Here is a 27727-nt window from a genome sequence, read left to right as displayed (position 1 = left end):
GTCTCTTGATGTTTTTAAGCCTAAAATATCTGATGCTATTGACTGAGAAATGGTAGCTTTAATAAAAGATTTGACAAAACTATCATTTTTCCGCCATTGAAGATAGGCTGGATTTACAGAATCTCTACCCTCAAGAACAATTAACTGGGGGGGTTCTTCAATTGTACCATCAATATAAGAAATTAGGTCATTTCCAATTAGGGCATTCTCAATTTGATCCTTCCAGACCAGAAAATTTGAATCATCTAAACGAGTAGAAATCAAACTTGTAATATTCGCATTATGAGTAAACTGACCTGAATTAGGGTTTTGATTTGTAGCAATTTCCAGGAAGAGATTGAGTCCCTGATTCTTTGATACAGAAGAAACAACTCTTTTCCAATTCGAAGCTGAAGATTCAGCTTGAAGATTTTACAAAGAATAGCAGAAACCTCTGATCGATTTAAAACTATCTTGTTCGTTTGAAATTGTCCCAATTGCGCTTTCTGGATCTGATGATCGAAAAAATTCGCTTAGGGCTCCGATACCATGAAAGAGAAGCTCGAATTCTATTACTTCAATCAATACCAATTAGTTTACAAGAGATCTCTTTATATAGAGTTTGAAGAAAACAATTAACAGAATTATAGAACTAATACCTAGAGAGAGAAAGTTAGTTTTAGGATAACTAACACTTCGACTAATCCATTCTGTTAATAGAAAACACATAAGTGAATAACACGTGTGTGGGAGTGCTCATAGAAACTGCTTAATTCCACCTTCGTCCTTTCATAACCGATTTTCTTCTTCTAAGGTCTCTTTGTCTATTTGTCTTCGACTTTAGTCCCTGGTTCATCATCACCATCAACTCTCTTACATTTTTATCTTCAAGATCATATCTGAGGTAAATGAAGTTACAGTGTCGCCAAAATCTTCCATGTATTGTTCTAAACTTGCTTCGGTCGCCGCTTGTGATCCGTTTAGTTATGGCGGTGGATTTATACAAAGTTTTTTTTCCCTCTAAAAAATCAGCACATAATCAACCATCTTCCAAAAATAGAAAGTAGGAAAATTAGTAGACTAGTAATATAACTAGTTAACCTAATTTAATTGATTCAAAATCGTTCGTTCTTAGGTTTTCTTATATTTGGCCATTGACAATGATGATGATGAATTTGATGATAGAAGATGAAGACCTTTTGATGTTGAAACTGATTATGGAAGTTGGAAGATGAAGATCTGATGGTGAATCTTGCAATTTTCTTTTATTATTAAAAATGGAACTTTTCTCATTTGATTCAATTTATTTTCTTTGGATTTGATCTTTCAATCTTCAAACATCCGAAAGTTTTACTAGTTTTACAAAAAGTTCTTCCGCTCTTTCCTCTAAACATCTAATAATTATTGTCAATACATTTTCTGATGACATTATTACTACCAGTACTTCTATATATCAACATTGAAGATTCCTAAGCAACCATATTCAAAATCAAGTCAATAAAGAAAATGAATTCGGAAAAAATGGGGATCCAAATCAGAAATTAGGAATCTAATTCTAGAAAAATGGGGGTCCAAATAATGGAGGATGATACTCAAGTTTGACCAAGGTCATTACTTGATGAAGCCATGGTAACCAGGAAGGTCTTCTTAGTCGTCACTCATTTGAGTGCCAAAGTATCGCCAACTAGGCGAAATCCATGAGAAGCCAATTGATTTTTCAAAGCTCCAACTGAAACTAGCCAAGATTACTTCAGTTGAAGTATTTCAAGTTTGAAAGCCTATTCAAATTACCAAGCTAAAGTTACTTATACAGTGGAGTTGCAGACAATACCCCTCAACGACAATTGTTCGATATTAAAAAAAAAAGTAATTTCAAGTTGAAGTTTTGAATCTGATCGTAAGCGAGAAACATTCATATCTTCCAAATACAAGCTTCAAATTGGATACTGTACAAATTTCACATTCCAACTTGAGGGAGAGTATTAGAATATAAAGATCGAGAAGGATCGAGATCCGAAGATATCAAATATCAACCGTCCAAGATATACTATGATTTAAAATATATTATTTAGTTATATTGTACTTGGCCAAAATAGAGTCTTAGGAAACTAAGATACCTAAATTGCTCTACAAATCCAAATTAAAATCAAATCAGGAACCATAAAACAGAACAAGAACATGAAGTTCATCTGGTCGGTACTGAAAAATTAGGTCTACCTTTGCAAGAAGAGATCTTGAGTAAACGTTCAATAATTTTCCTATCTATGATACTATTTGTTGGGTGGTCTTGGGCCTCTCTCACCTCAAAAGCTATCTCAAGAGGTAAGGTTTCTCCCACACTTATTAACGCACCACATGCCCCTTCCACAACTAATGTTGGATTAACCTAACAATCTCCCTCTCACACACATTGACTCTTAACTGCCATTCCAGCACCAATGTGGGATTAACCTAACAATCTCCGAGACTTGTTATTACCCACGCTCTTATATCAGTGTTGGGTGGTCTTGGGCCTCTCTCACCTCAAAAGCTAGCTCAAGAGGTAAGGCTTCTCCCACACCTATTAACGCACTACCTGCCCCTTCCACAACCAATGTGGGATTTACCTAACACTATCATCAACAACAAGTACATGAAGTTCATCAGATCGAACAATAGGAGGAAAAAAAGAACTAAATGATCGCAATTTTCAGTTAAAAATAATATTTTCAGAGAGTAAAGTTCTAGAGAGAGAAAATCTAGAGAAGAAAAAAAGAAAGATATGATGAGTGGGTGAGAGTTTTTAGAGAGAGAGATAGAGAGCTGAGAAGAATGAATTAAAAAGAGAACTGATTGTAAACTAGAGGACTATTTGAAAAATGACCTAATCAAAAATATATTTTTGAGTTTGAAATTAGAATAACTAATGGATCACTAGTATTTCAAGAGCGTGGCTTGTAATAATAGAAAACTAAAGATTGTGAATACAGGCCCTATATTTCAAGTAGTTGACAGGTTGCTTGTATTAATTGTCTCAATGTTAAAGTAGAACAGTCCTCCTGCAACATGGAATATTCATTTTTGCCAATATGGATGGGGAAAGCCCACCCAACCCCTAGTGAACATGAGTGTGGATCCACATGCAAAGATATAATATAAATTTCAACCCACCTATATCAAAAATACTCAAGCTTGGAAGTTGATCTTGTGCCTAGCTAGTTAGAGTCCCTCTTTCTTAGCATTTATAGGTTATAGCCCATCATTCATCTTCTTGATCATCACATGCCTTCAGCAAACCCCATGGACCTTCCCTTGATACTATATTCTATACTCATTCTCTCTTTAACTATACTTCTCATCACAATCATCTCCTTTATAACCAAATTTCAATCACCATCATCCTCAGTAGATCCTTCCAAGTACCCACCAGGGAAAACAGGATGGCCAATAATCGGCGAAAGTCTAGAATTCCTCAATTCTGGTCGTAAGGGTTCGCCTGAAAAGTTCATCACAGATAGAATGAACAAGTTTTCGTCAGAAATCTTTAGAACTTCACTGTTTGGTGAATATTTTGCTGTCCTATGTGGTCCGGCTGGTAACAAATTCTTATTCTCAAATGAGGGTAAACTGGTCGAGTCATGGTGGCCTAGATCCGTGGATAAAATGTTTCCTTCCTACGAAAACATCTCTAATCGAGAAGCATCGAAGAAAATGCGTAAATTGTTACCTCAGTTTTTCAAACCTGAAGCCTTACAAAGGTACTAATCATATATTCACATTATTTTCTTGATCAGCTCTAATACTATGATATTCGCATTATTTTTTTTTATCTGCTCTGATACCATGATAGATTGTTAGTGGTAATTGATTATTTTCAACAGGTATATCCCTATCATGGATACAATAGCGAGAAAACACTTGCAGGCATATTGGGCTAACAAGAAAGAAGTTGTTGTGTTTCCTCTATCCAAAAATTACACCTTTGCTTTAGCGTGTAAGGTATTTTTGAGCGTAGACGACACCACCCGTGTCAATGAGTTAGGTATTCCGTTCGCCCATATGGCATCTGGAGTCATTTCGATACCAATAAATCTACCAGGGACGGCATTTAACCGTGGAATAAAAGCTTCGAATTTTGTTAGGAAGGAGTTAGTGTCCATAATAAAGCAAAGGAAGATAGATTTATCAGAGAAGAAAGCTTCAACAACACAAGACATATTGTCTCATATGCTTTTAGCAGAAGATGATAGTGGGAAGTTGATGAGTGAGATGGAGATTGCTAATAAGATACTAGGGTTGCTAATTGCTGGTCATGATACTGCTAGTGCTGCCATTACATTCATTATCAAGTATCTTGCTGAACTTCCTCATATTTATGATGAAGTCCTCAAAGGTACATATATTATGTTATGCCCCCTGCTTTCTTCGTGCTTTTTTAAAGCGGAATTAGTTTTTAACTAGAAAGAACTTGCTTCTTTTCCTTAAAAGAAAGAAGAAGAAACCCTAGAAATATGAGTTTGGTGTTGGCTTAATTCTTGCCTACTTTAGAGGGTGTTTGTTAGCATTCAATTAATGCTTTGTTTTTTGCTTTCTAGCTAGTTTTTTTGGTTGGACAAAAGATGTTGGTTTAGCAACAACCAACTTTCTGGAAATCATCCACATCTTTGAACTTGGTTCAATGCTCAATATAGGTGTTCCTTGTCCTCTCCATCAAAACCATATTGCCCATTAAGAGAAAACTTGTAAGAAGAATTTTTAGAAGAGACACGGAAATTGTTCCTGATCGTAATAGCAAAAGAATAAGTAATACAATGGGACGCCTTTTTAGGTGCGTATACAATTTTTTCTACTCCTCGAATCGTGAGGTTACGTCAATAATGAAAGTCCGCAAGTGTGTTGATCTCTATTGCATTAAAATTCTTCATCCTGACTCATCAATACGTAGAACTTCGTGTATTGGATTTATATGCCTCGGGGATCTTTTTTTTTTGTTATGTTTTTTTTTTTTTTTTTTTTGAGAATTCGACTACGATCTACGTTAGTCGTTACAAGGCATTGGTGCATCTTGAAGATGTAATAAGCACGACAACCGCCTAATTTAAACCAAGAATGAAAGAGGCCTAAAGCCCGACAACAAAGAGGCCTAAAGCTTGATAAATTATTACATTATTTATTGCCTAAATTACATAGGATAAATCTTGATGGTAACTGCTTCCACCGAGACTCGATCCCACGACCTCATGGGATTAAGAGGAGTGCCCAACTGTTACACCAACGGCTGGTGGATTTTTTTTTGTTGAAAGTGCCTCGGAGATCTTAACAACACCAAATTGTCGCCATTCTATAACAATCTTTTAACACAACAAAAACAAAACAATGGACAAAATTACAATGACAAACAGAAAAAGAATCTAGTGTATAACTTTAAGAACTCTCTCGTGCGCGATACTTTTTTCTACCTTCTGAAAAGAAAATATGAAACCATGAGTTTTTTTTTTTTTTATGAAAGTAGGCATATGCCTAGAATTTATTTATTAAATCAAAATATTGGCTTTATCCGTCGCCAATGGACTTACAACACAATTAGGGGTATTAGGAACCTCCCAAATTTGAGTTACATTCTCATTAAGAGCGAACTTAGCTAATAAGTGAGCAACTTCATTAATCTTGCGCGGACAATATTGAAATTTCAAAAATTGCAATTTCGGATTGTATTTCCGATACTACATTCCTGATCCTCCACGGAGGGTCTTCATCTGATTTTGAACAAGCTTCAGTCACAACCATTGCATCTCCTTCAATAACACAATTCCAACTATGTAATGATTTCGCTCGAGCAATGGCTAGTTTAGCCGCCATTGCTTCAGCTACTAATGCGTTCGAAACTGTGATGATCTCTGTGCAGGCTGTAACAAAGTTTCCCTCATAGTCTCTACAAACTACTGCAATTGCCGCGACCCCTTCCTTAAACGCCGCATCAAAATTAAATTTCATTGATTCTAAAGGAGGGGGACCCCACTTCACCAATTTCACATGGTCAGAAACTCTCACCTCGATTTCATGATTAGGCTCAGAAAGTGTATATTCTCTTAACAGGTTCAAAGCTTGAGTGACAATTGAATTTATGCACGGAGTCGTACCCTCGAACACTTTCTTATTACGAGCTTTCCACAAAAACCAACTCGTATAAACTCTCAAGTGTATAGTAGTCTCATCCTCATCTCCCAACAACCAACTAACCAAACTAGTCTGAAAAGTTTCAACACCATCTAGCCGAATCAACAAAGGTCGACTACTCCAAACTTCTCTAGCAATTCTACACTTGCGGAACAAGTGATCAATATCTTAGTCTTCTTCATCACATAATGGACATAGCTTGGATTCTACGTGATTGAATCTTAGTGCTCTCTTCTTAGTAGGTAATGCATTATGGAGGAGTCTCCATAAGAAGAACTTTACTATTGGCATTATATTTAGTTTCTTCCAAAACTGGTTCCAAGTGATACTCAATGGCAGTTCCGTATTATGCGAAGATGAAGGATTCGCTGTCTCGATTGTTTTATAAAGAGATTTAGTGGAGAAATTACCTTTCACCGTATGAATCCAAAATAATTTGTCGGTTACACCTCTTCCATTCAATGGTATTTGTAATATAGCACGAGCCGAAAGTTCATCGAATATATTCTCTATTAATTCCCTCTTCCAAGACCCCGAAGCATCAATTAAGTCCCTCACCAAGAATAAATTTTGGAGATCCATGTCTTCATATTTTTTTCCGGGCTTGAACCCTCTCAAATTCGGTACCCAAGGATCGTCCCAAATTCTAATTTTCCTTCCATCTCCCACCGAATAACACATCCCCTCTTTGATAAATTTTCTCATCAATAACATACTTTTCCAGGTAGCGGTCATAGATGATGATTTGGCTTCATAACTCCAAAAGTCTAAATTCCTTAGGTATTTAGCTTTAAGTAGCCTAACCCAAAGTGCATCCGGTTCTGTAACAAACCTCCACACCAATTTGCCCACCAAAGCCTTATTCACAAATCCCATATTACGAATGCCAAGACCTCCTTCTTCTTTACTAGCTTGTAGTCTTCTCCAGTTCAGGTAATGCATCTTTGTGGTTTCAGTATCATGACCCCACCAAAAGTTTCTTTGGTGTTTCTCAATATTATCTATAACACCTTTAGGAGCTAAATTTGTCAAAAGAAAATAAATGGGGATAGAAGCTAATTCCCTCTTCAGAAGAATCGTTCTACCGGCGTGAGAAAGAGTGTTCCGTTTCCAGCCCCTTAATTTTTGTTCTATTTTTTCCACTATAAAGTCATAAGATGAAACCATGAGTTTAATATCATTAGAACTTTTTTTCAAAATATTACCAGGATTTTAAATTTAAACAAAATACTTAATTTCATTAATACGCATTCATTTGAACATAAACTATACTTAATTGATTAATAACTTCCATGGGTGGAGTTCAATTAAGGCATGACACATTGTTAACACCATTATCTTATCCACTACTCCTATTAAGTTAGAGTAGTAAAGGGTTAACATAATTAGCTTTATCTTATTGGTAATGAAGAGCAAATGGAGGTAGCAAAGGGGAAAGGAGATGAAGAGTTGCTGAATTGGGAAGATATACAAAAGATGAAGTACTCATGGAATGTAGCATGTGAAGTGTTTAGACTGGCACCCCCTCTTCAAGGTGCCTTTAGAGAAGCCATTGATGACTTTGACTATGCTGGTTTCTCAGTTCCCAAGGGATGGAAGGTTAGTCTTCATTTCATCATCACTAATATAATTTAGTACCCAATTATTCAACAAGCCGAAGACCCAATATCTTTGTTATTTTTGGTTAGTAAGACCTATATATTGTAAGAAATGTGGGTCTATTTGCAAATTTTAGATGGCATTTGCATTTTTTTTTTCTTGTAAGTTAGACATGAAATCTTACTTGAAGTCTAAATTGACTTGAGTTAAATATCTTACGGTTTGTTTTTGTGATATATAATGCGCATGAAAATTTTAGACAAATTTTCCATTATTCAATTACACATAATTAATTATATATTAAACTGATTATGTATGCAGCTATATTGGAGTGCTAATTCGACCCACAAGAACCCTGAATACTTTGAAGAACCAGATAAGTTTGATCCATCAAGGTTCGAGGGAAGAGGGCCAGCAGCGTACACATTTGTACCATTTGGTGGAGGGCCAAGGATGTGTCCTGGGAAGGAGTATGCGAAGATAGAGATATTGGTGTTCATGTACCATGTAGTAAGAAGGTACAAATGGGAGAAAATAGATGATAATGAGAGAATAGTGTTTGATCCACTGCCCATGCCTGCCAATGGCCTTCCTATTCGCCTTTTTCCTCAATCAACAGTGAATGATCAATAAGCAGGCGTAACTAGTTATTGAGGTAACATTGTGTAACCCTGAGGTTTAAAACACAAAATCTAGAACATAAAGGCAAACATTGGTATATAATTTACAAGAGTAGCACATCGTTATGTAATTGACATATTAGAGAAAGTAGGGTTCTCCAAATTATATGCTTATATATTATAATACTAGGGTATATCCCGTGCGCTAGGGCACGGACACTTGTACCAATCAAATGTTACGAACTTTATTGATATATTTTATTGAGAGAGAGATTTTTATTAGTTATTATTTTTTAGTTTCAGATAACAAACAAAAGAGAAAAATTAGAGGATTTTTGTTCCCGGGTGGAGATAGTTATTAGAGTCATCGGTTTACACCAGTTTTGGTGGTGCAATTGGTTTTTTTAGAGCAGTTATTCGGTTATTTTCACTTTTTGTTGCGGTTACTGGCAGTTTTTGGGGTTTGAAATTCGAATTTCTCGAATTCAGGCTGTTTTAAGCCGGGAATTCCATCTTTTGTCACTCTTTCGGAGTTCCTTGTTTCTTTATTCTCTTTTCGTGCTTTTCCCTCAACATTTCAATCCTTTAATCTAATTCTCTGATTTCTCATTGCAATGGCGGAACCAAGTAATCAGTTTATTCAGAAATTTGCTGCTTTAACTACAGAGGAACAACCTCCTACCCTGGTTGATGTGGAAGATCTGCCTCCTTGGGAGATGGATATTGTCAAACATGGAGTGGTTTGGTTTCAGAGTGACAGGAAAATTGACATTAATCAGGCATTAACGAGACTATCGAGGGTCATTCATGGACCAAATAGATTTAATGTATCCGAGATAAAAGATAATACTTTCTTAATTAAGTTTCTCACGGCTACAGAACTGGATCTAGCTTTTGACAGTTCCCCTTGGGTTATCCAAGACGAATTGACAATCCTGAAGAAATGTACTCATGATGTTATGCCAGGAGATCAAACTTTTGAGTCGGCATGGTTTTGGTTTCAAATGCACGGATTGCCGCCTAGTCATCTCAACAGTACTATAGTGAATCGGTTAGCAGCACCGTTGGGTAACTTCATTCCTACTACCTCTGAGGAGGCGATGAAATGGTGTGTTTTCGCTAGAGTTCGTATAGAATTGAGTCTTAAACAGCCAATACCTCTAAGAGTTTATCTAAAACTCTCTAACACCAAAATAGTGGCTATCCCTCTTAAGGTCGAGAAACTCCCTCGATTCTGCTTCTCTTGTGGGCTGACTGGACATACAATTAAATTTTGTCCCACAATGTTAACCCTAAACGATTTATCAAAACAGAATATATCCGTAGAACAACGATTCAAAGTGACTAAAGCCATGACTCCTTCTTATAATGAGGATTTCAAAGTTCCTTTTACTGCTAGAAATAAAACAAAGGACCTTGATTCCTTTGGTCAAGATAAAATATTGATCAGTGCTCCCAATAACATAAATCAGTCTGACTTGCCGTCCAAGAGCACTGAAGTGATTCCAGACTTTTCAATTAATACTAATTTTGGTGAATTGTTGTCAAGATTGTCTAAAACGAAGAAAATAGGACTAGAAACTTCATATGGAGTGACGGGTTTATATACTAATGCCATTTTTTCAGGAAATTCTGTTAATGTACAGGGACAACATTCTGGTGCACAAAGTTCAGAAGGTTATGTAGATGAAGAAATGACAACAGATGAAGATAGATCTTCCAAGTTCTATAGAAGATCATTAGACCAACTGGTCGTGGGTAATAATGAAAGGGTCCCGGCAACCCAAATGCCGCAGAATCAATGAGTGTCTTAGCGTGGAATTGTCGGCGACTAGGGAACACCCCGACAAAAGAGACACTTAATCAGTTCCTAGGAGCGACTAAACTGTCTTTGGTTTTTCTCTCTGAAACTAAATTATCTTATTATGTACCTATGAATTGTTTTACTAATGCAAATCTTTCTAAGTATATTTCTGTTCCGTCGGTAGGCCGTAGTGGAGGCCTTCTTCTACATTGGCAGGATGACATACACATGGGCATTCATCATACATCACACAATCTTATTCATGCTATGGTTAATATTCCCTCAACTGAACCGTGGGACATCTTGTGCATATATGGACCGCCAAATATTAGAGACAGACCAAATTTCTGGAATTGTCTCCTGACCCGAATACAGAATATTTCTAACCCTTATAATTGTCTTGGAGACTTAAATGCTATTTGTAGTAATAATGAAAAATGGGGTGGTCATTCTAATATTCCGTGTATGTCTAATTTTAAAGAGTTCATCCTTAATGCTAACCTGTTGGACCTGGGTTGTAATGGACCTGCATTCACATGGACAAACAATAAAGCGACCCATCATTTAACTAAAGAAAGACTGGATAGAGTGCTATGTGACGCAAACTGGTTAACAAGATATCCGGAAGCGGGAGTTTTTCATTTACCCCGTTATAATAGCGATCATGCACCGATATTACTTAAACTTTCAGTTGAAGGACAACCTCTCAATAAAATTTCGAGGTACGAGGTTTTTTGGACAAAACATGCAGACTATAAACCGACGTTTGAAGAAAAATGGTTAAATTCAGAAGGAAATTTTCTAGAAAAAGTTGATCAAGTTAAGATTTTCTATAAAACATTGGAGCAGAAGAGCTTTTGGGGTTATTAAAAATAGAATGAGTATTTTGAGAAAAAGACTTCTTGACATACAATCTTTGCCCTCGAATTCAGCTATCCTACATATAGAGGGAAAAATTCAGGAAGAATTAATTTGTTTGGAAAACATTCAAAGAACCAAAGCAGAACAAAGAACGAGATCTAAATGGGTTCAGAACGGGGATAGGAACACCAAAGCATTCCATATCGCCATGTCTGTTAGAAAACAGAGGAATAAAATTCATCAACTTAGGTTAAGTAATGGACAGTCTACCAGTAACATCGAGGAAATATCGCAAGAATTTATTGGCTTTTTTCAGAATTTATTTACGGCGACTCAAGTTTCAGAACCGCCGGCCGAAGTAATTAATGCATATAAGGTATTTTCGGTCGAACAACTGGCTGATATCTCCAGGATCCCTTCGGATGAGGAAATTAAAACAGTAGTAATGGAAATGGGCTCGATCAAAAGTCCGGGACCCGATGGCTTACCTTGCTTCTTTTTTCAACATAATTGGGACGTTATTGGTCATGATCTCATTACATATATTCAGTCAGCATTCTCAACAGGTTTGATCGATCCTCATTTAAATTTTACTACTATTGCCTTAGTTCCAAAAACGAGGAATCCGAGTATAGCCTCGGAGTATAGACCGATATCCCTTTGCAATTCGGTCTTTAAATTCATCACTAAAATTATAGCCAATAGAATCAGACCATATCTAGAAGAAGGTATCATGTGGACTCAGAATGCATTTGTTCCTAGTAGACAAATTATGGATAATATCATAATCACCAAGGAACTTCTTCACTCGATGCATGGGTCAAAAGCTAAGAAAGGTATCTTCTCGCTTAAAATGGACATGGCTAAAGCCTATGATAGAGTTAGTTGGGATTTTCTTTGAGTTAGTATTCAAGGCAACAGGGTTAAATGGTCGGATTCTGAATCTCATTATGTCGTGTATTAAGACTGCGAGGTTCAACATCCAGATTAATGGCACTACTGTTGGGGACTTTCAGGCCACTAGAGGCCTTAGACAGGGTTGTCCGTTGTCGCCCTATCTATTTATATTATCCTCACAATCACTCTCCCTCCTCTTTAATCACTATGAGAATCAAGGTACATTTACAGGTTATAAGATCAATCAGTCTGCTCCTACTATTACACATTTACTTTTCGCTGATGATCTTATCATATTTGGTAAAGCTAATCTTGATAATCTAGATACTGTTATTCGGATTATGGAACATTATGGCAGCTTCTCTGGGCAACAGATAAATTACTCTAAATCTTCCTTGTATTTCAGCAGAAGAGTTCCCACCAATGTTACTATGCAACTTGTCCACAAGCTTCACGCGCCTCTTATGACCGATAGAGAGAAATATGTTGGGGCCCTTGTACTCAAAAAAGATAATAGAATAGATAGTTATAAGTGTCTCATTGAAAAATTCCAGAACTCTTTATCTGGGTGGAAGCAAAAATTCATATCTCAGGCAGGTATGACCACCTTAATTAAATCTATTTTAGCCTCTTTTTGTACTTACACTTGCAGTTACCAAGTTATGCCTAAAGGAGTAGCTAATCATCTTGATAAAATTGAGAGATGTTTCTGGTGGGGTCATGACATCACAGAGAGAAAGCTTCATTTTATTAATTGGGATATTATAGCCAGTCCCAAACACAAAGGAAGCTTAGGTATTAGAACTATTAATGAGGTTAATCAATCCCTAATTGCTAAAATGACCTTGAAGTTTCTTACTAATCCAGATGAGGTATGGGTTAGGCTAATTCAAGCTAAATATCTTAAGAATGAGTCTTTTTGGACTTACAGACCTACTGCTAGATCATCCAACTTTTGGAAAGCCATTAATCATACTAAAGATACAATTAGGAAGAATATTATTTATCATGTAGCTAATGGTAGTTCGATTAACATTAGAAATGATCCTTGGATACCTAATATGATTGATAATATTCCATCTAATAATCACACATTACCTCATAATATAATATATGTTTCTCAACTGATTATACAGGATACTCATGAATGGGATTTGGCTCTTATACGCAGGCATTTCAATGAAGCAGAGGCAAACAATATAATCAATATACCTATTCATTCTAATTATCCATGTGATAAACTTATTTGGTGCCTTATAGAAAGTGGGAACTTCTCTTCTAAATCTTTTTACACAAAAATAAAGATGAATCCAGTCCTAACTATAAAAGCACATGACTTTCCTTGGTCTCAATTTTGGAAAATGAATCAAATGCAACCAAAAATCCAAAACTTCATTTGGAAGTTAATTCATAAGGGACTACCTACACTTACCAACATAGGGATCAGAATCCCTCACTTAGATCAGACATGCAAGATGTGTAACTCGGGCAATCTGGAAAGTATTGAACATTTATTTGGTGAATGTCCTACGTTTGGTAAACTGATTCATATAGCAGGTATTACTGATCTACATGAAATAAGAACAGATCCGATTAGAAATCTTTCTAATCTGCTAAAAGATAAAGAAAGTAGACAAAAATACTGGTATATGATAACTTATCTGTTGTGGAATTGGTGGAAGGTAAGGAATGAAAAACACTTCCAAAATAAATCTCCGAATCTGCAACGATGTTGGTGGACTATTACTGAATCCCTAAGGTACGTATCTTCTTCCCCTTCTACTTTTAATACTAACCACTCTGTGCAGGAACCACAATGGTGTCCTCCGCCAGAAGGTAGACTTAAAATAAACTTCGATGGTGCTTTTAGAGCAACGTCTGCTTCATGTGCAGCAGTAGTAAGAAACTCTAATGGAGAAATTCTTAACTCCAGAGCCAGATTGATTGAGCCAATTTCTCCAATGTATAGTGAGATCGCCGCCATGGAGTTGGGTATAACCCTAGCTGAAGAAATGAGTCTCTCCTCTTATATAATAGAGGGGGACGCTAAGGTTTTAATGGAATTAATAAGAGACGTTGATCTGGTCCCTCCTTGGAGAATAACGGACAAGATCGAGAGTCTACGTGTGAGGACTAATGGGCGACAGTTGGAGCTCCTTTATTGCCCTAGGGTTCAGAACAAGGACGCGCATGCTTTGGCTGCTTCGATATTACCCCTCCACTAGTTATTATTTGATTTTAGCCCTCTGTTGTTAAAGTGATTACAATGTGGCCCCTGTGCTGTTTGTTCTTTTTTTGTTTCGTCTAACTTTGTAATCGGGTTTTGTTATATATGGCTGTTATTTCAAAAAAAAAATTTAGTTATTATTTTTTTTATTATTTTTTTGTTTCTTTTCTCTTAAATTAGTTATTATTTTATTGAGAGAGAGAGATTTTAATTTCTTTTTTAACTCTTGAAATTTAATTTGTTTCTTTTTTTCTTAAATTAGTTATTTTATTTCTAAGAAGGAAAAGATTATTGTTATTTAAATAGGTAACTTTATTTCTACGAAGGACTATATTTTAAATTCTGAGAAGGGCTTCTAGACAATATCCTTTATTAAAAAAGGATGTTTGTCCCAGTCATCGTTTTCCCTTCTGTTTTATTATATAGATATACTAGGTATCACTATGTCCATTGCACAGACATTAAACGATGTTATGAGTGTACACCCCAAATCCAGATTTCCACGTCGGCTGCCATGAAAACCTAAACTTAAAGCATTTCTCCGCAAACAGTAAACATATACGATATACTCATCCAAGGAGACAAATAGTATCGAACATAAAGTTCAAAAAGTAACAATATATCAACTAATGAAACTTTACTAAGTTTATCAAAGCTCATAGGTGACACCTTCAACAAGACCTCATCTTCGACGATAAACTCCAGATCCCTATGTCGTTTGTCAGCATAACTCTTCTGACGACTTTGAGCTGCTTAAAGCCTACTTCGAATTAACGTAATCTTTTCAGAAGTGTCCTGAATTACCTCTGGTCCTTCTAGTTTAACATCTCCTGCTTCTGTCCAACATAATGGTGATCGACAAGGCCTCCCATATAATGCCTCAAAATGAGCCATGCCAATGCTAGATTGGTCACTATTATTACATGCGAACTCCACCAAAGGCAAGTGATCTTGCCAACTACCACCAAGATCTAGTATCGAGCACCGTAACATACCCTCGAGTACTTTGTTGACTCTCTCTGTCTGCCCATCGCTTTGAGGGTGAAAGGCAGTACTAAAGTGTAATCGATGTTCCCATAGAAGCTTGGAAACTCTTCTAGAACCGAGAAGTAAAGGATGAATCCCTATCTGACACAATAGACACTGGAACTCCGTGCAACCTGACTATCTCCTTCATATAATGTTGTGTCAATCGATCTCCGCTATCCGTCGTCTTAACGGGCAGGAAGTGAGCAGACTTAGTTAGCCTATCAACTATCTCCCAAATGGCGCCAAAGCCTCGACTTGAACGCGGTAAACCTGTGATGAAGTCCATCGATATGTTTTCCCATTTCCATTCTGGAATAGGCAACGGTTCTAGAAGTCCCAACGGATGTCGATTTTCTGCTTTCACCATCTGACACACCTCACACTTCCTTACATGCTCAGCAACATCTTTCTTCATTCTGGACCACCAATACTGCCTCTTCAAGTCTCTATACATCTTGTTACCATCAGGATGAACAGTGTACTTACTCCGATGTGCCTCGTCTAATATATCCCGTCTCAAGACCGGATCTGCCGGTAAAAATAACCTCCCTCGGAATCTCAATCCTCCATCTTATCCTGTACTGAACTTAGTTTCAGTTTTTTGCATTAACGAAACCTGTTTCTGGCACCACTCATCGTTGACTTGTGCATCCACAATATGGTTAAGCAAGGATGGTCTAACAACCATACTACCTAGGAATAACGAGTCAACTCCTGACCCAAACATATCAATGTCATATGTTGCCACATCCTCCAACATCTTCCACTGATTCATCATCAATGCGGCTATGATACCTCTCGGTTGTCGACTTAATGCATCAGCTACTACATCAGCCTTACCCGGGTGGTATTGCAGCGAGAAGTCATAGTCTTTCATCAACTCTAACCATCGGCGTTGGCGCGTGTTCAACTCCTTTTGCAAGAATAGATACTTGAGGCTCTTATGGTCGGTAAAGAGATCAAACTTTTCACCGTAAAAATAATGTCTCAAATTTTCAAAGCAAACACTATAGCTGTCAACTCTAAGTCTTGAGTTGGGTAATTTCGCTCATGCGGCTCAACTGCCTCGAAGCATAGGCAACCACCCTATCACCTTGCATAACAACACAACCCAAACCCTGAATTGAACCATCAGTGTAAATCACTAACCAAACACCGGTCTCAGGAATGGTCAAAATCGGTGCAGTAGTCAACCTCGTTTTTAGTTCTTGAAATGTCAGGTCACACTCTGTAGACCATCGAAACAAAACTTCCTTCTTAGTTAGGTTAGTCAAAGGACCTGCACTACTCGAAAACCCTTTCATAAACTGCCTGTAATATCCAGCCAAACCCAGAAAACTACGAACCTCCATCACTGATGTAGGTTGCTTCTAGTTAAGCACTGCCTCGACCTTAGAAGGGTCGACTGATAACATGACCCAAGAACTTTACTTCTTCTTGCCAAAATTAACACTTAATAGCCTTATCATCAAGCTTTGTACATGTAAGGCTACGATTCTGAATGAAACACGTGTATCCAAAGACACGAGGTAAGATGGTAAATAAGGTGCTATCCGGCTGGAGAATATAGAAAAGAGTCTTGCCATTTAATACTCTATTAGGTGTTCGATTTATAAGATAGATTGTTGGGAGGACTGTCAAATGCCAAAAGGACTTAGAGGCACTCGTACTACGTAGAAGGCAACATTCTACAGACATAATATGACAGTTTTTTTGTTTTGCTATACCATTCTGCCCAGGAGTGTTAGGGCGTGTAAGTTGTTGAAGAATACCTTTTTTGTTAACTTTAGATCAAAACTCATTAGTTAGGTATACCCCGCAGTTATCAGATTTAATGTTACAAACTATTGTATTAAATTGAGTTTTTATCAGTTGAAACAAATTAGTAAAATGAGTGAAGACTTCAGACTTTTCAGCAAATAAACTCATGTGCAACGAATGTAATCGTCAATGAATATGACATAGTAACGATGTTTGGACATAGCTTCCTCAGGAGAATGACTCCACGCATCAGAATGAATTAGATAAAAAGCGCTAGGTAAAACTACACAAATATATTTATACGGGAATGAGTTTTGACGAAAGATATGAAGGAGAAATGAGGTTTTAATTATCGAATAGTTTAAAATACTGTTCTCTGGGTACAATCGAAACTAAATCACAGGAAAAACTGAATCACACGAAACAAAGAATTAAAATTAAACTATTTTGTGGAATTAAATTACGTGGAAATTGAAGCCATGACAATAGTATATGGTAGATACTTTGTTTATGTATTATTTCCAAATTGAGTTATACCCGATGTACAAAGAGGACGCAATCTAGAATATCATAACATATTTTTTCTTTTCAGTAGCCTTCTTAATTTATAAGTTTCTCGATCATTTTTTATTTGTTGTTTTATATTGTAGCAACTTTTGTGAATACATACATCGACAACACATTAGTTTTCACAAATTGAAGTTGGATTTCTTCTTGTTGTACCAAATGAAATAGTGATGAATTCAATACGTTATTGTTAAAACTACTTTTTTTTTTCTTTCCTAATAGTGTCGCTTTCAATAATAGTTAAGAAGATTATGTTGTTCACAATGCAGTTTTTTGAGTGGTGACCAACCAATAGTATTTGTTTTTTTTTCTCAGAGATGTTGTACACTTCACAACAGGCAAGTGAGCTTTGTGTCCACTAATGAATTTGGAGTTGTTATTGACAAGATAAACAGCCTATTACCTTGTGTTTGTCACATAAATAAAATAATTATTAGGCAGATCGGCTGTGAACTTTTTTTTTTTTTTTTGTTAAGAGATACAATATTATTAAGCTAATAAAGAGTCATTACAATACAAGGAAATCATAAAGTAAGGAATTCTGCTCCAAGTCTTCGATTTTTTCTTCTTTCTGGCCCATTTAGCTAGCTTATCCGCTGGAGTGTTGAATCTTCGGCAAGTGTAACTGAATTTCACCTTATGGATCTGACGTTTAATCTCTAGAATTTTCCGCAAATGAATTTTAGACTGCCATTGAACTTCATGCTTTGGGTTCTGAATATTCTGAATGATATTAATATTATCACTTTCAATAATAATATACTTATAATCATGCTCTACCGCCCATTCCAGGCCGGCAAGGATAGCCAATGCCTCGCCTTCTTCACTATTTCTACTTCTCGTAACATTGGTATGAGCTTCTATAAATTTAGAACCAGAGTCATGGATAATAAGACTGATCCCTGTAATTTCGTTCACATTGGTAAATGAAGCATCAACATTAATTTTCAGCCAATTTGGTTCAGGCGGGTTCCATTTTCCTTGCAATTGGTTTTTTATGCTAGGAGTGGTATTTGTATTTTTAGGAAAAGCTATAATCATATTAATAATTTTTGGAAGAGAATTAATTTCATATTGAAAACAGTGATCACATCTAATTTTCCAGATGATCCACAGAATAGTGGCAAGCAGATTCTGATATGAAGGTTCTTTGAAAGAGGGGGTGTTCTCCCATGTAAAAATCCATTCTGCAACATTCATAATATTCTCAGATATAATATTGAAGTAGAACCAGATATTCCTTGCAAGAGTACAGTGGAGGAAAGCATGCTCAATAGTTTCAATTTCAATGCAGTTAGGACAGACCAAGATATTATTAATATATTTACCGATTATATCCCTCACTGGTAGGGATTTCGTACAAATTTTCCAAATGAAGTTTTTTATTCTGGGAATAGTAGGGAGAGACCAAATAAATTTCCAATTAGGGTTTAGTGGATGGGGGGAATTCATACTAGTGCAAAGGTAGTTATACATGGATTTAACTGTAAATTTTCCTGATTTTGTAAGCGTCCAAATTCTTTGATCCATCCCCGACATATCAATGGGGATGGATTTAATTAGGTTTTTAGTGTTATTATCAAAGTGGTCGTTTAGAGCCTCTTCATTCCACTCATTATTACTTATCAATTGAGCAACCTTAGTTACCGAAGGGTCAAAACTCCGGATTGGAGGAGTATGGATGTCAGGAATCCCTCTATCAGTCCAAATATTAATATTCTCTCCATTGTGTACCTCCCATGTAATATAATCTTCAATCTGAAGTAATTGCTTCCTGATAGTCTTCCACATCCAAGAGTGATGTGGCTTAACTGGACCTGGGTTCTCATTATTAGGGAAATATTTGGCTTTAAGGAATCTGACCCAAATAGCATTGGGCTCCGTTTCATCCTCCAAGCAAGCTTACTAAGCATAGCTTTATTGTCGAGTTCCGGAATATGTATACCCAGACCTCCCAAAGCTTTTGGCTTACAAATGGAAGACCAAGATTTCGTACATATTCCTTTGGACTTACCCCACCAGAACGACTTCTGCATAGTCGAAATGCTTTTGCAAATGCCTTTCGGAATGGCAAAGCATGTGAAATAGCAACAGAGTTGCAAAATGTCATCTAAAAATCTTTTGAAAAAGTCATCAATAAAGTGCCATTCATAAATGGGTGCATATCATCAGATCACAAAACTTAAATTATACTCCCTTTAGGCTTTATGTGATAAAAGTATATTATATTTTTTTTCAAAAATCATTTTTTTCCGAAAATTATTTTTTTCTTAAAAAATCATTTTTTTTTTCAAAAAATCGTTTTTTCCCAAAATTTGATTTTTCCGACAATCATTTTTTCCCCGAAAATCGATTCTTCCCCAAATAGGTTTTTTTTCGAATATCCAATTTCTTTTTCCAGAAAACAGATTTTTCCTTTAAAAACTGTTTTTACACCAAATCCTTTTTTTTACCCAATTTTTTTTTCTCGAAAAATATTTTCCGAAAACTGAAATTTTATAAACATTTTTTTGCTTGATAGAGACCATGTTTTTCCCAAAAGAAAAAATGATGCTCGAAAAAAAAAGTTTCCTGAAAAAAAAATTTCGTGAAAAAATACTTAAATAATAATAAATTATAAGATTCTTATTAGTTGCCAAACAAACCAAAAAATATTACTTGTATTCATGAATCCGTGGAATCATGAATCCCAAGGACTCATGAATCCGCGGATTCATGATTCCGTCATCCAAACACACCATTAGTGTTGCTGAATTAAATTAAATTAGTTTGGAGTGTGTAGTCTAATTAATTAATTATGTTTGTTCTTTCAAATTCAAAATTCTTTCTCCATATTTGTTTCAAAAAAGTTAAACTTTATTCTATTCGCGTGTCTTTCAAATTATAAAAAACAAAAGAAAATTATTACACAATAATGTTGTTGCAACAATTACACAACGAGATACTTTTCTTTATATGTAGATGTCATGTATAATTGTCCTTCTCAGCCAACACTTTGGGGGTTGTCAACATGAATGCACTGCTTTCAACAACAACAAAAAAAGGGCAGTGTTTTGGGGAAATAAACAAAGTTTTCAGGGTAATAAGTTTTGGGTGGAAACAAGTTTTTTTGTTTCTTTCAAACACTACCCATTTCTTCTTTCACCATCTTCCTTCTCACCAACATCAACTCCGAAGGCCATTATCTCCGGCGACAACAACTCCGGTCATCCATCTCTCTCTCTTTCTTCATCCCTCTCTTTCCTATATCTTCTCTCTTTTTCCTCTATCTTCTCTCTCATTCTTCTCTTTCCTCAATCTTTCCTATTTTTTTTTCAATGTTCCGGCGAAGGAGAGTCCCCTTCGCCGGAACCCTCGTCTGGTTTTCCAAGCGATCTGGACCTTCGTCTAGAAAACCATTCCCTTCGTCGGAACTTAGGGAGAGAGAGATACAGAGAAGAGAGAGAGGAGAGAGAGAGAAGACAGAGAGGAGAGGAGAGAGAGAGAGAAGACAGAGAGGAGAGGAGAGAGAGGAGAGGAGAGAGAGAGCCTGCCGGCCGGCGGAGAGGGAGAGTTGGCCGGAGAAGAGAGAGAAGAGAGATAAAGGTGCGTTTGGATTGAATTTTTTTGGTTTTTCACCGTCTTTTCCGGAAACTTTTTAGCTTTCCCCAAAGCGGTGGCCAAAGAAAAACATGAATGCAACTGAGCAATACGGAGTATAAAAAGAACGGTTGTGAAACAGGGAAATATATTTCAAGTAGGTGAGAGGGTTGCTCGTATTAATGGGTTGATGTTGAAGTAAAACTGTCCTCCTGCTCAAATTAAGGACTCACTCGGTTATAGCAAACAACTAGACAGTGGGGTAGGCAGGAGGTTTCCATTTTTTGGCAAACACTTTTGCCGCCCACCCACTCTTATTGAACATGATGGTTTAGTAATTTGTATCATGTCATTTCATAATTATAATAGTTATGAGTGTGGATCCACAATGAATGATAGAATATAAATTTCTACCCAGCTAATCACCTATCTCAAAAAGCCTCTTTCCTAACATTTATTACTTTTAACTGTCAATTATAAGGTCATCAACTCTATTTATAGCTCTTCATTCATCTTCTTGATCATCACTTGCATTCAGCAAACCCCATGGAGCTTCCCTGGATAATATATTCTATCCTCATTCCCTCTTTAACTATACTTCTCATCACAATCATCTCCTTTAGAACCAAATTTCAATCACCATCATCATCAGTAGATCCTTCCAAGTACCCACCAGGGAAAACAGGATGGCCGATAATCGGTGAAAGTATCGAATTCTTTAATTATGGGCTAAAGGGTACGCCTGAAAAATTCGTCACAGATAGAATGAACAAGTTCTCAACAAAAATCTTCAGAACTTCGCTGTTTGGTGAATCTTTTGCTGTTTTGTGTGGTCAAGCCGGTAACAAATTCTTATTCTCGAATGAGGGTACAGTCGTCCACGCATGGTGGCCAAAATCCGTCGATAAAATTTTCCCCCGTGACATATCCAGTCAAGAAGCAACGATGATTCTGCGTCAACAGTTCTTACCTCAGTTTTTGAAACCTCAAGCTTTACAAAGGTATTAGCTCATATATTCACATTATCTTTTTAATATGCAATTGATAAGAACTTTCAGGTCTTTCTCATGGTCAGCTAAAGGGACCTAATACGAATACAAACTTTATTAATTATTTTCAAAAGTATCTCCCACTACTATGAACTCAGTACCACATATACAGGCTTACATCTTGACAATTTACACTTCGACTAAGATTCCTAATTGAATATCAACTAGGACTCCTAATTAGACTTCAATCTATAAACTCCGACTATGATATAACTATGGACTATCTTTTTTTTTTTGTTGAACCAAACTATGGAATATCTTGATAAGGGAAAAAGACTTCATAATGAAGTTAAAAAACTTCACAAGAATCCTACTAATTAAAATACCCTGACAAACTAAATTGCAGTTGTTTTCTCTGTTATTTATCCCTCCTTGGCAACATCATTGCCTCAAGGATGATCTCGACAGCAGTTATGTTTGGGTCGTCTTCATCTTCAACACTTGGTAATTCATCATCAACTGCGGTATGGAGGAGAAGCGCCTTCGTCAAAACAGAAACATAAAAATACGAGGAATTGTAGTTCGCATAAAGATCTTTATGGATTTTGAAGATAAATCAGTTAAAATATATGAGGAAGGCTAGATTAGGAATTATGATTTATTTGGTAATCTAGGGATTTGTGTTTTCTCTCTAGATGAGACCAAATGGACTAGATATCCATTTATATTATTATTTTGGTTTTGAAACTCTTTATAGGATTATAGAGGACTATATCTCCTATTAGGATCCGTTTTTTGGGCTATAAACTCAAATAAAAATACAAGCGTAGATTAGGCAGATTGAACTTGAAACTTTTTTGAGTTTCCCATATGTAGGTTACCTACTAGGCAATAAGTACTTCATATAATAAATTTGCATTTTCTTTTTACATATATTTCTAAATATATGGCCCTCACGACACCACCCAAAACTTGGGGCTCAAAGCCACTGTTTTAGTGGTTTTGGGCCAAAGTTGGCCCTGAGTCGAGCTAGTCGGGCTTCGAAACTCCCTGTTCATTTGGGCTCTCAAACCTAGCCGCGGGGTTATTTCAAAAATCTTAATGTTTAAAACCTATCTAAACCCATCAAACTTTTCGAGTTTATCAGGTATCAGACGATCGAGTCTCGAATTTTCAACTTCAAAGTACATTTAATGTCTAAAGATTTATTAGTTCTTTTTACCGGGTCCACCACCGCACTTATACGTAGTAATGTATATTATTATGTATACAGGTATAGCTATAGTATATATATATATATATATATATATATATATATATATATATATATATATATATGGGCGGAACCAGGATTTTGAACTAGCCGGAGCAAGTTTAAAATACTATAAAAAATATAGATCTTATGTATATGTGTACGATTTTTACAAACTATTACGTGTATATATATATATATATACAAATTTTGATTTTTTTACTTGAAATAAAGTAGATAGTTGTTTGAAAAATGAGAGAGAGAGAGGGAGAGAAATTGTCGAATAAAATTCTACAAGCGAATCTCGGCTTGTCCAAGGGAAAGATAAAAAGAAAAGATAACGACTTCAGAGAGAGGATAAAAAATACCACATCTCTTATTCTCCCTCATAATAACTTTATCTTTAATAGAAATAAAAATTAAAGGTAAAATTGGTATTAAAATAATGTGTAATATCTACCAAAACAAAAGAATAAATCACAAAAAAGTAATTTAAAAAGGCTATTTTAGAAGTTGGAAAAATTTAGGGGTCATTTTGTAAATTGGTTGTAACCTAAAGCTAGAAGAAAGAAAATGAACAGAGGTAAATACTTGACCACTAAACCAAAACTCAGTCAGAATTGTCTTCAATTTCTTACAAATTCCAAAATTCCAGCCTGGGGTATTGCCTATGGTCTACACTGGGTCCGCTCCCCTATATATATGTGTGTGTGTAAATATATCATAGACATATACAAAATTACATAGGTATAGGATAAATGGAGGGCATTATTAAGAGAGTTATGTCGGGCATATACTAATGGATCAGTTTGGGCGGAATGTAGGGTAGCACTTCAAAACTCGATCGAGCCCAAAGTGTTTATTTTATCAGGTCGGTCGGGCTAAACCGGCTTTCGAGGTTCGGGTACCTCTGGGCACTAACGGACTCGTGTCTCTATGACGAATTTCGTGTTCTCGGATTTTTTTTCACGCCCTAGCTTTACCGTCAGTTTTATCATCTTCCCACCAATTCATCCAATTGCTTCTCCATAATTTTTGTTTTTCTATTTTCGAGTTTGTACCATAAACGAGGTTTCTTTAAGGAAAACGGAAGTAGTTCAAAAGTGAGTTGTATGAGTGTATTCTATATGATACCAATTACCAATTGATAAGAACCTTCATGTCTTTCTCAAGGCTAGCCAAAATAGATATAAAACAAGTAGAAACTTTATTAATTACTTTCAAAAATATATCCCTAATTACTATAAACTCCTGATATTAGATAACTATGAAATATCTTGACAAGCTAGGGAAGAAAACTTCACAACCAAGTAAAAGAAAAAAAAACTTCTCAAGAATCCTATAAATTAAACTTTAGGCAATAAATTAATTGCAATCTGCTTCTCTGTTAGATACAATGATACTCGTATTATTTTCTCGATCAACTCTGATACCAGTATAAATGTTGATGTTAACTAATTATTTTCAACAGGTATATTCCTATTATGGATAGAATAGCAAGAAAACACTTTGACACATGTTGGGAACACAAGAAAGAAGTTATTGTGTTTCCTCTATCTAAAGAATACACCTTTACTGTAGCTTGTAAGGTAATGTTGAACATGGAGGACACGACCCGTGTCAACGAGTTGGCTATTCCGTTCGCCCATATGACGTCTGGACTCATTTCGATACCAATAAATCTACCGGGGATGGCATATAACCGTGGAATAAAAGCTTCAAATTTTATTAGAAAGGAGCTAATGTCCATAATACAACAAAGGAAGATAGATTTATCAGAGAAGAAAGCTTCATCAACACAAGACATATTGTCTTGTATGCTTTCAACTGAATATGAAAGCGGGAAGTTTATATGTGAGACGGAGATTGCTAATTACATACTAGGGTTGCTAATTGCTGGTCATGATAGTGCTAGTGCTGCCATTACATTCATTATCAAGTATCTTGCTGAACTTCCTCATATTTATAATGAAGTCCTCAAAGGTACATATATTATGTTATGCTCCTCCTGCTTTTTCTTTTTTAGTAAACTAGTTTTAACTAGAACGAATTTGTTTCTTTTTCTTAACAGAAAGAAGAATATGCTTTGTTTCTACGCTTTAAACAAAATACTTACATAAGTTTAGGTAGGAGTGTAAATTGCACATGGATTATGCCATTTCGCTTCGTCCATAACTTCCATGAGTGGCCTCAAATAAAGGGATTACACGTCATTGTGTCACCCTTTTGGTCACCCTCTGAGTCACTCTAGCTGTCTAGCATCTCCCTTACACATACTCAACACCATTATCTTATCCACAATTAAGTTAAAGAGTAGTAAATGGTTAACATAATTAGCTTTATCTTTTTGGTAATGAAGAGCAAAGGGAGGTAGCAAAGGGGAAAGGAGAAGAAGAGTTGCTGAATTGGGAAGATATACAAAAGATGAAGTACTCGTGGAATGTGATATGTGAAGTGTGGAGATTGGCACCTCCTCTTCAAGGTGCCTTTAGAGAGGCCATAGATGACTTCGAGTATGCTGGTTTCTCAGTCCCCAAGGGATGGAAGGTTGGTCTTCATTTCATTAATAGCACTATTATAATTTAATACCATCTTCCAAAAAATATAATAATTTAATACTTTATTGTTGAACAGAATGAAGACCCAATTTCTTTGTTATTCTTGGTTAGTAAGAGCAAGTCCAATCATAGGCTGTCCCACGCCCTAAAAACCATTTTTTAACCCAGATTTTACAGTCTCACGTCAGCTCTTACAATTCAGCTCCAGCCTCAGCTTCTCTTGGGGTCCTAAATATGTTCATGTTGGAAACACGTGTGTAGATTTTTTGTGGGAGTGCGAAGAACTTGTGTGATTTTGTGTATGTACGAAACACTTGTTCTGACTATTTTGGAAATAATATTTTTTTTTCTAAAGTTGAAAAATTATTCGGGAAACGACACATTGGATTTTAAAGAAATGTTTGGGTTTTTGTTAAATTTTTAATTTTAGTTTGTTTAAAAAAAATTTGGACCGTTGGATGTGATCCAACGACCAAATCTAGCCGTTGGATCACATCCAACGGTTAGATGTGGTCCCCAACATGACCGTTGGGAGCTCCCCAACGGTTTGTTGGGGAGTTCATCCGGCCCTTAATTAAGGGTCGGCTGTGGTTGGACTAGGGGGAGGGGCCCTAAATTTGAATTTAGGGTCCCTACTGCCCCTAGTTGGACTTGCTCTAAGACCAATGGTACTGTAAGAATATGGGATCATATGTAAATTTTAGATAAGATTTGTATTTTTTTTAAGTCTGACTTGAAATCTGAATTGACTTGAATTAGATAACTGATTGTTTGTCTTTGTTTCATTTATGACATATGATCTGCATAAAAAATTTAGACGAATTTTTCATTATTCCGTTACAGATAATTAATTATATGTTAAACTGATTATGAATGCAGCTATACTGGAATGCCAGTTCGACCCACAAAAACCCAGAATATTTTGAAGAACCGGACAAGTTTGACCCATCAAGGTTCGAGGGAACAGGGCCACCACCATACACATATGTACCATTTGGTGGAGGGCCAAGGATGTGCCCTGGGAAGGAGTATGCCAAGATAGAGATATTGGTGTTCATGTACCATTTAGTCAGAAGGTACAAATGGGAGAAAATAGATGATAATGAGAGAATAGTGTGTGATCCACTGCCCAAGCCTGCCAATGGCCTTCCTATCCGCATTTTTCCTCAATCAACTGCGAATGATCAATAAGCAGGCATCACACTAGTTACTAAGCTTTGAGTTTTGTCTCAAGTAATAAGAAAATGTTCCTTTTAATCACACCGTGTTATTGAGGTAACATTGTGTAAAGGTAAATTACCGATGAGAAGAGTAGCACTTCATTACGTAAGCTATATCATAAGAAAGATGGTATTTATCTTAGAATATATCTTCATCTTCAATGACTAAGAATACATCTCCCAAACTTGTCTCCACGGGTTAGGATTATACTTCCCAAATTTATCTTCAAACCTTCTTCAAAGGCTAAGATTACACTCCCATATTTATCTCAAAGAGTTAAGCATACAAGTTCCCAACTTAGTTTCAACCTTACAAAAAAACAAACATCCACTTCTTTGTTTTTATGATCTTCAACATATCTACATACATATCTCTCTTCATCGTTTGTCAATTGGTTCGGGACATTCAAGTTTTTGAAATCTATATAATTTTTTATATTTTCTATTCATAAAACTAAAGATGATGTTGAGATGGTTTTTGTTATGAATTAGGAAAATGGTTAAATTCCGTAAGTCTCTAATATTGTATGTAAATTGAGCATATGGCTTTCGCCATTTCGGAATCACCTAAGAGATTTAGAAATTTTGCAGAGTTCATGCCATCGACTCACGACTAGGGACGTGTGGTT

The 27727-nt window shown here is 36.1% G+C and overlaps 3 protein-coding genes across 4 annotated transcripts; all 3 read left to right on the top strand.

Annotated features, from left to right (window-relative positions):
* The first annotated feature begins 2985 nt into the window (after positions 1 to 2985).
* Positions 2986 to 8636, top strand: LOC147556273 (beta-amyrin 28-monooxygenase-like). Of its 2 annotated transcripts, XM_086664104.1 has the most exons (5): positions 2990 to 3165; positions 3207 to 3716; positions 3840 to 4351; positions 7547 to 7734; positions 8056 to 8636. In XM_086664104.1, exons 2-5 carry the CDS (start codon positions 3241 to 3243, stop codon positions 8365 to 8367), a joined length of 1488 nt encoding a protein of 495 aa, XP_086520230.1. In that variant the 5' UTR covers positions 2990 to 3165; positions 3207 to 3240; the 3' UTR covers positions 8368 to 8636. The 2 variants fall into 2 exon arrangements, with proteins under 2 accessions (XP_086520229.1, XP_086520230.1); XM_086664103.1 differs by having other exon boundaries at positions 2986 to 3716.
* Positions 8637 to 10155: 1519 nt separating this feature from the next.
* On the top strand, positions 10156 to 11028 carry LOC147556272 (uncharacterized). The gene has a single exon (XM_086658603.1). It carries the CDS (start codon positions 10156 to 10158, stop codon positions 11026 to 11028), a length of 873 nt encoding a protein of 290 aa, XP_086514729.1.
* Positions 11029 to 21327: 10299 nt separating this feature from the next.
* Positions 21328 to 27283, top strand: LOC147556271 (beta-amyrin 28-monooxygenase-like). The gene is made up of 4 exons (XM_086664102.1): positions 21328 to 22080; positions 24792 to 25303; positions 25680 to 25867; positions 26758 to 27283. Exons 1-4 carry the CDS (start codon positions 21626 to 21628, stop codon positions 27067 to 27069), a joined length of 1467 nt encoding a protein of 488 aa, XP_086520228.1. The 5' UTR covers positions 21328 to 21625; the 3' UTR covers positions 27070 to 27283.
* Positions 27284 to 27727: the final 444 nt, after the last annotated feature.

The sequence above is a fragment of the Eschscholzia californica genome, unplaced genomic scaffold (assembly GCF_041429995.1).
Source record: "Eschscholzia californica isolate CP2 unplaced genomic scaffold, dmEscCali1.0.p SCAF_2, whole genome shotgun sequence".
Classification (NCBI taxonomy): Eukaryota; Viridiplantae; Streptophyta; class Magnoliopsida; order Ranunculales; family Papaveraceae; genus Eschscholzia; species Eschscholzia californica.
This window is presented reverse-complemented; position numbering and strand designations above follow the sequence as displayed.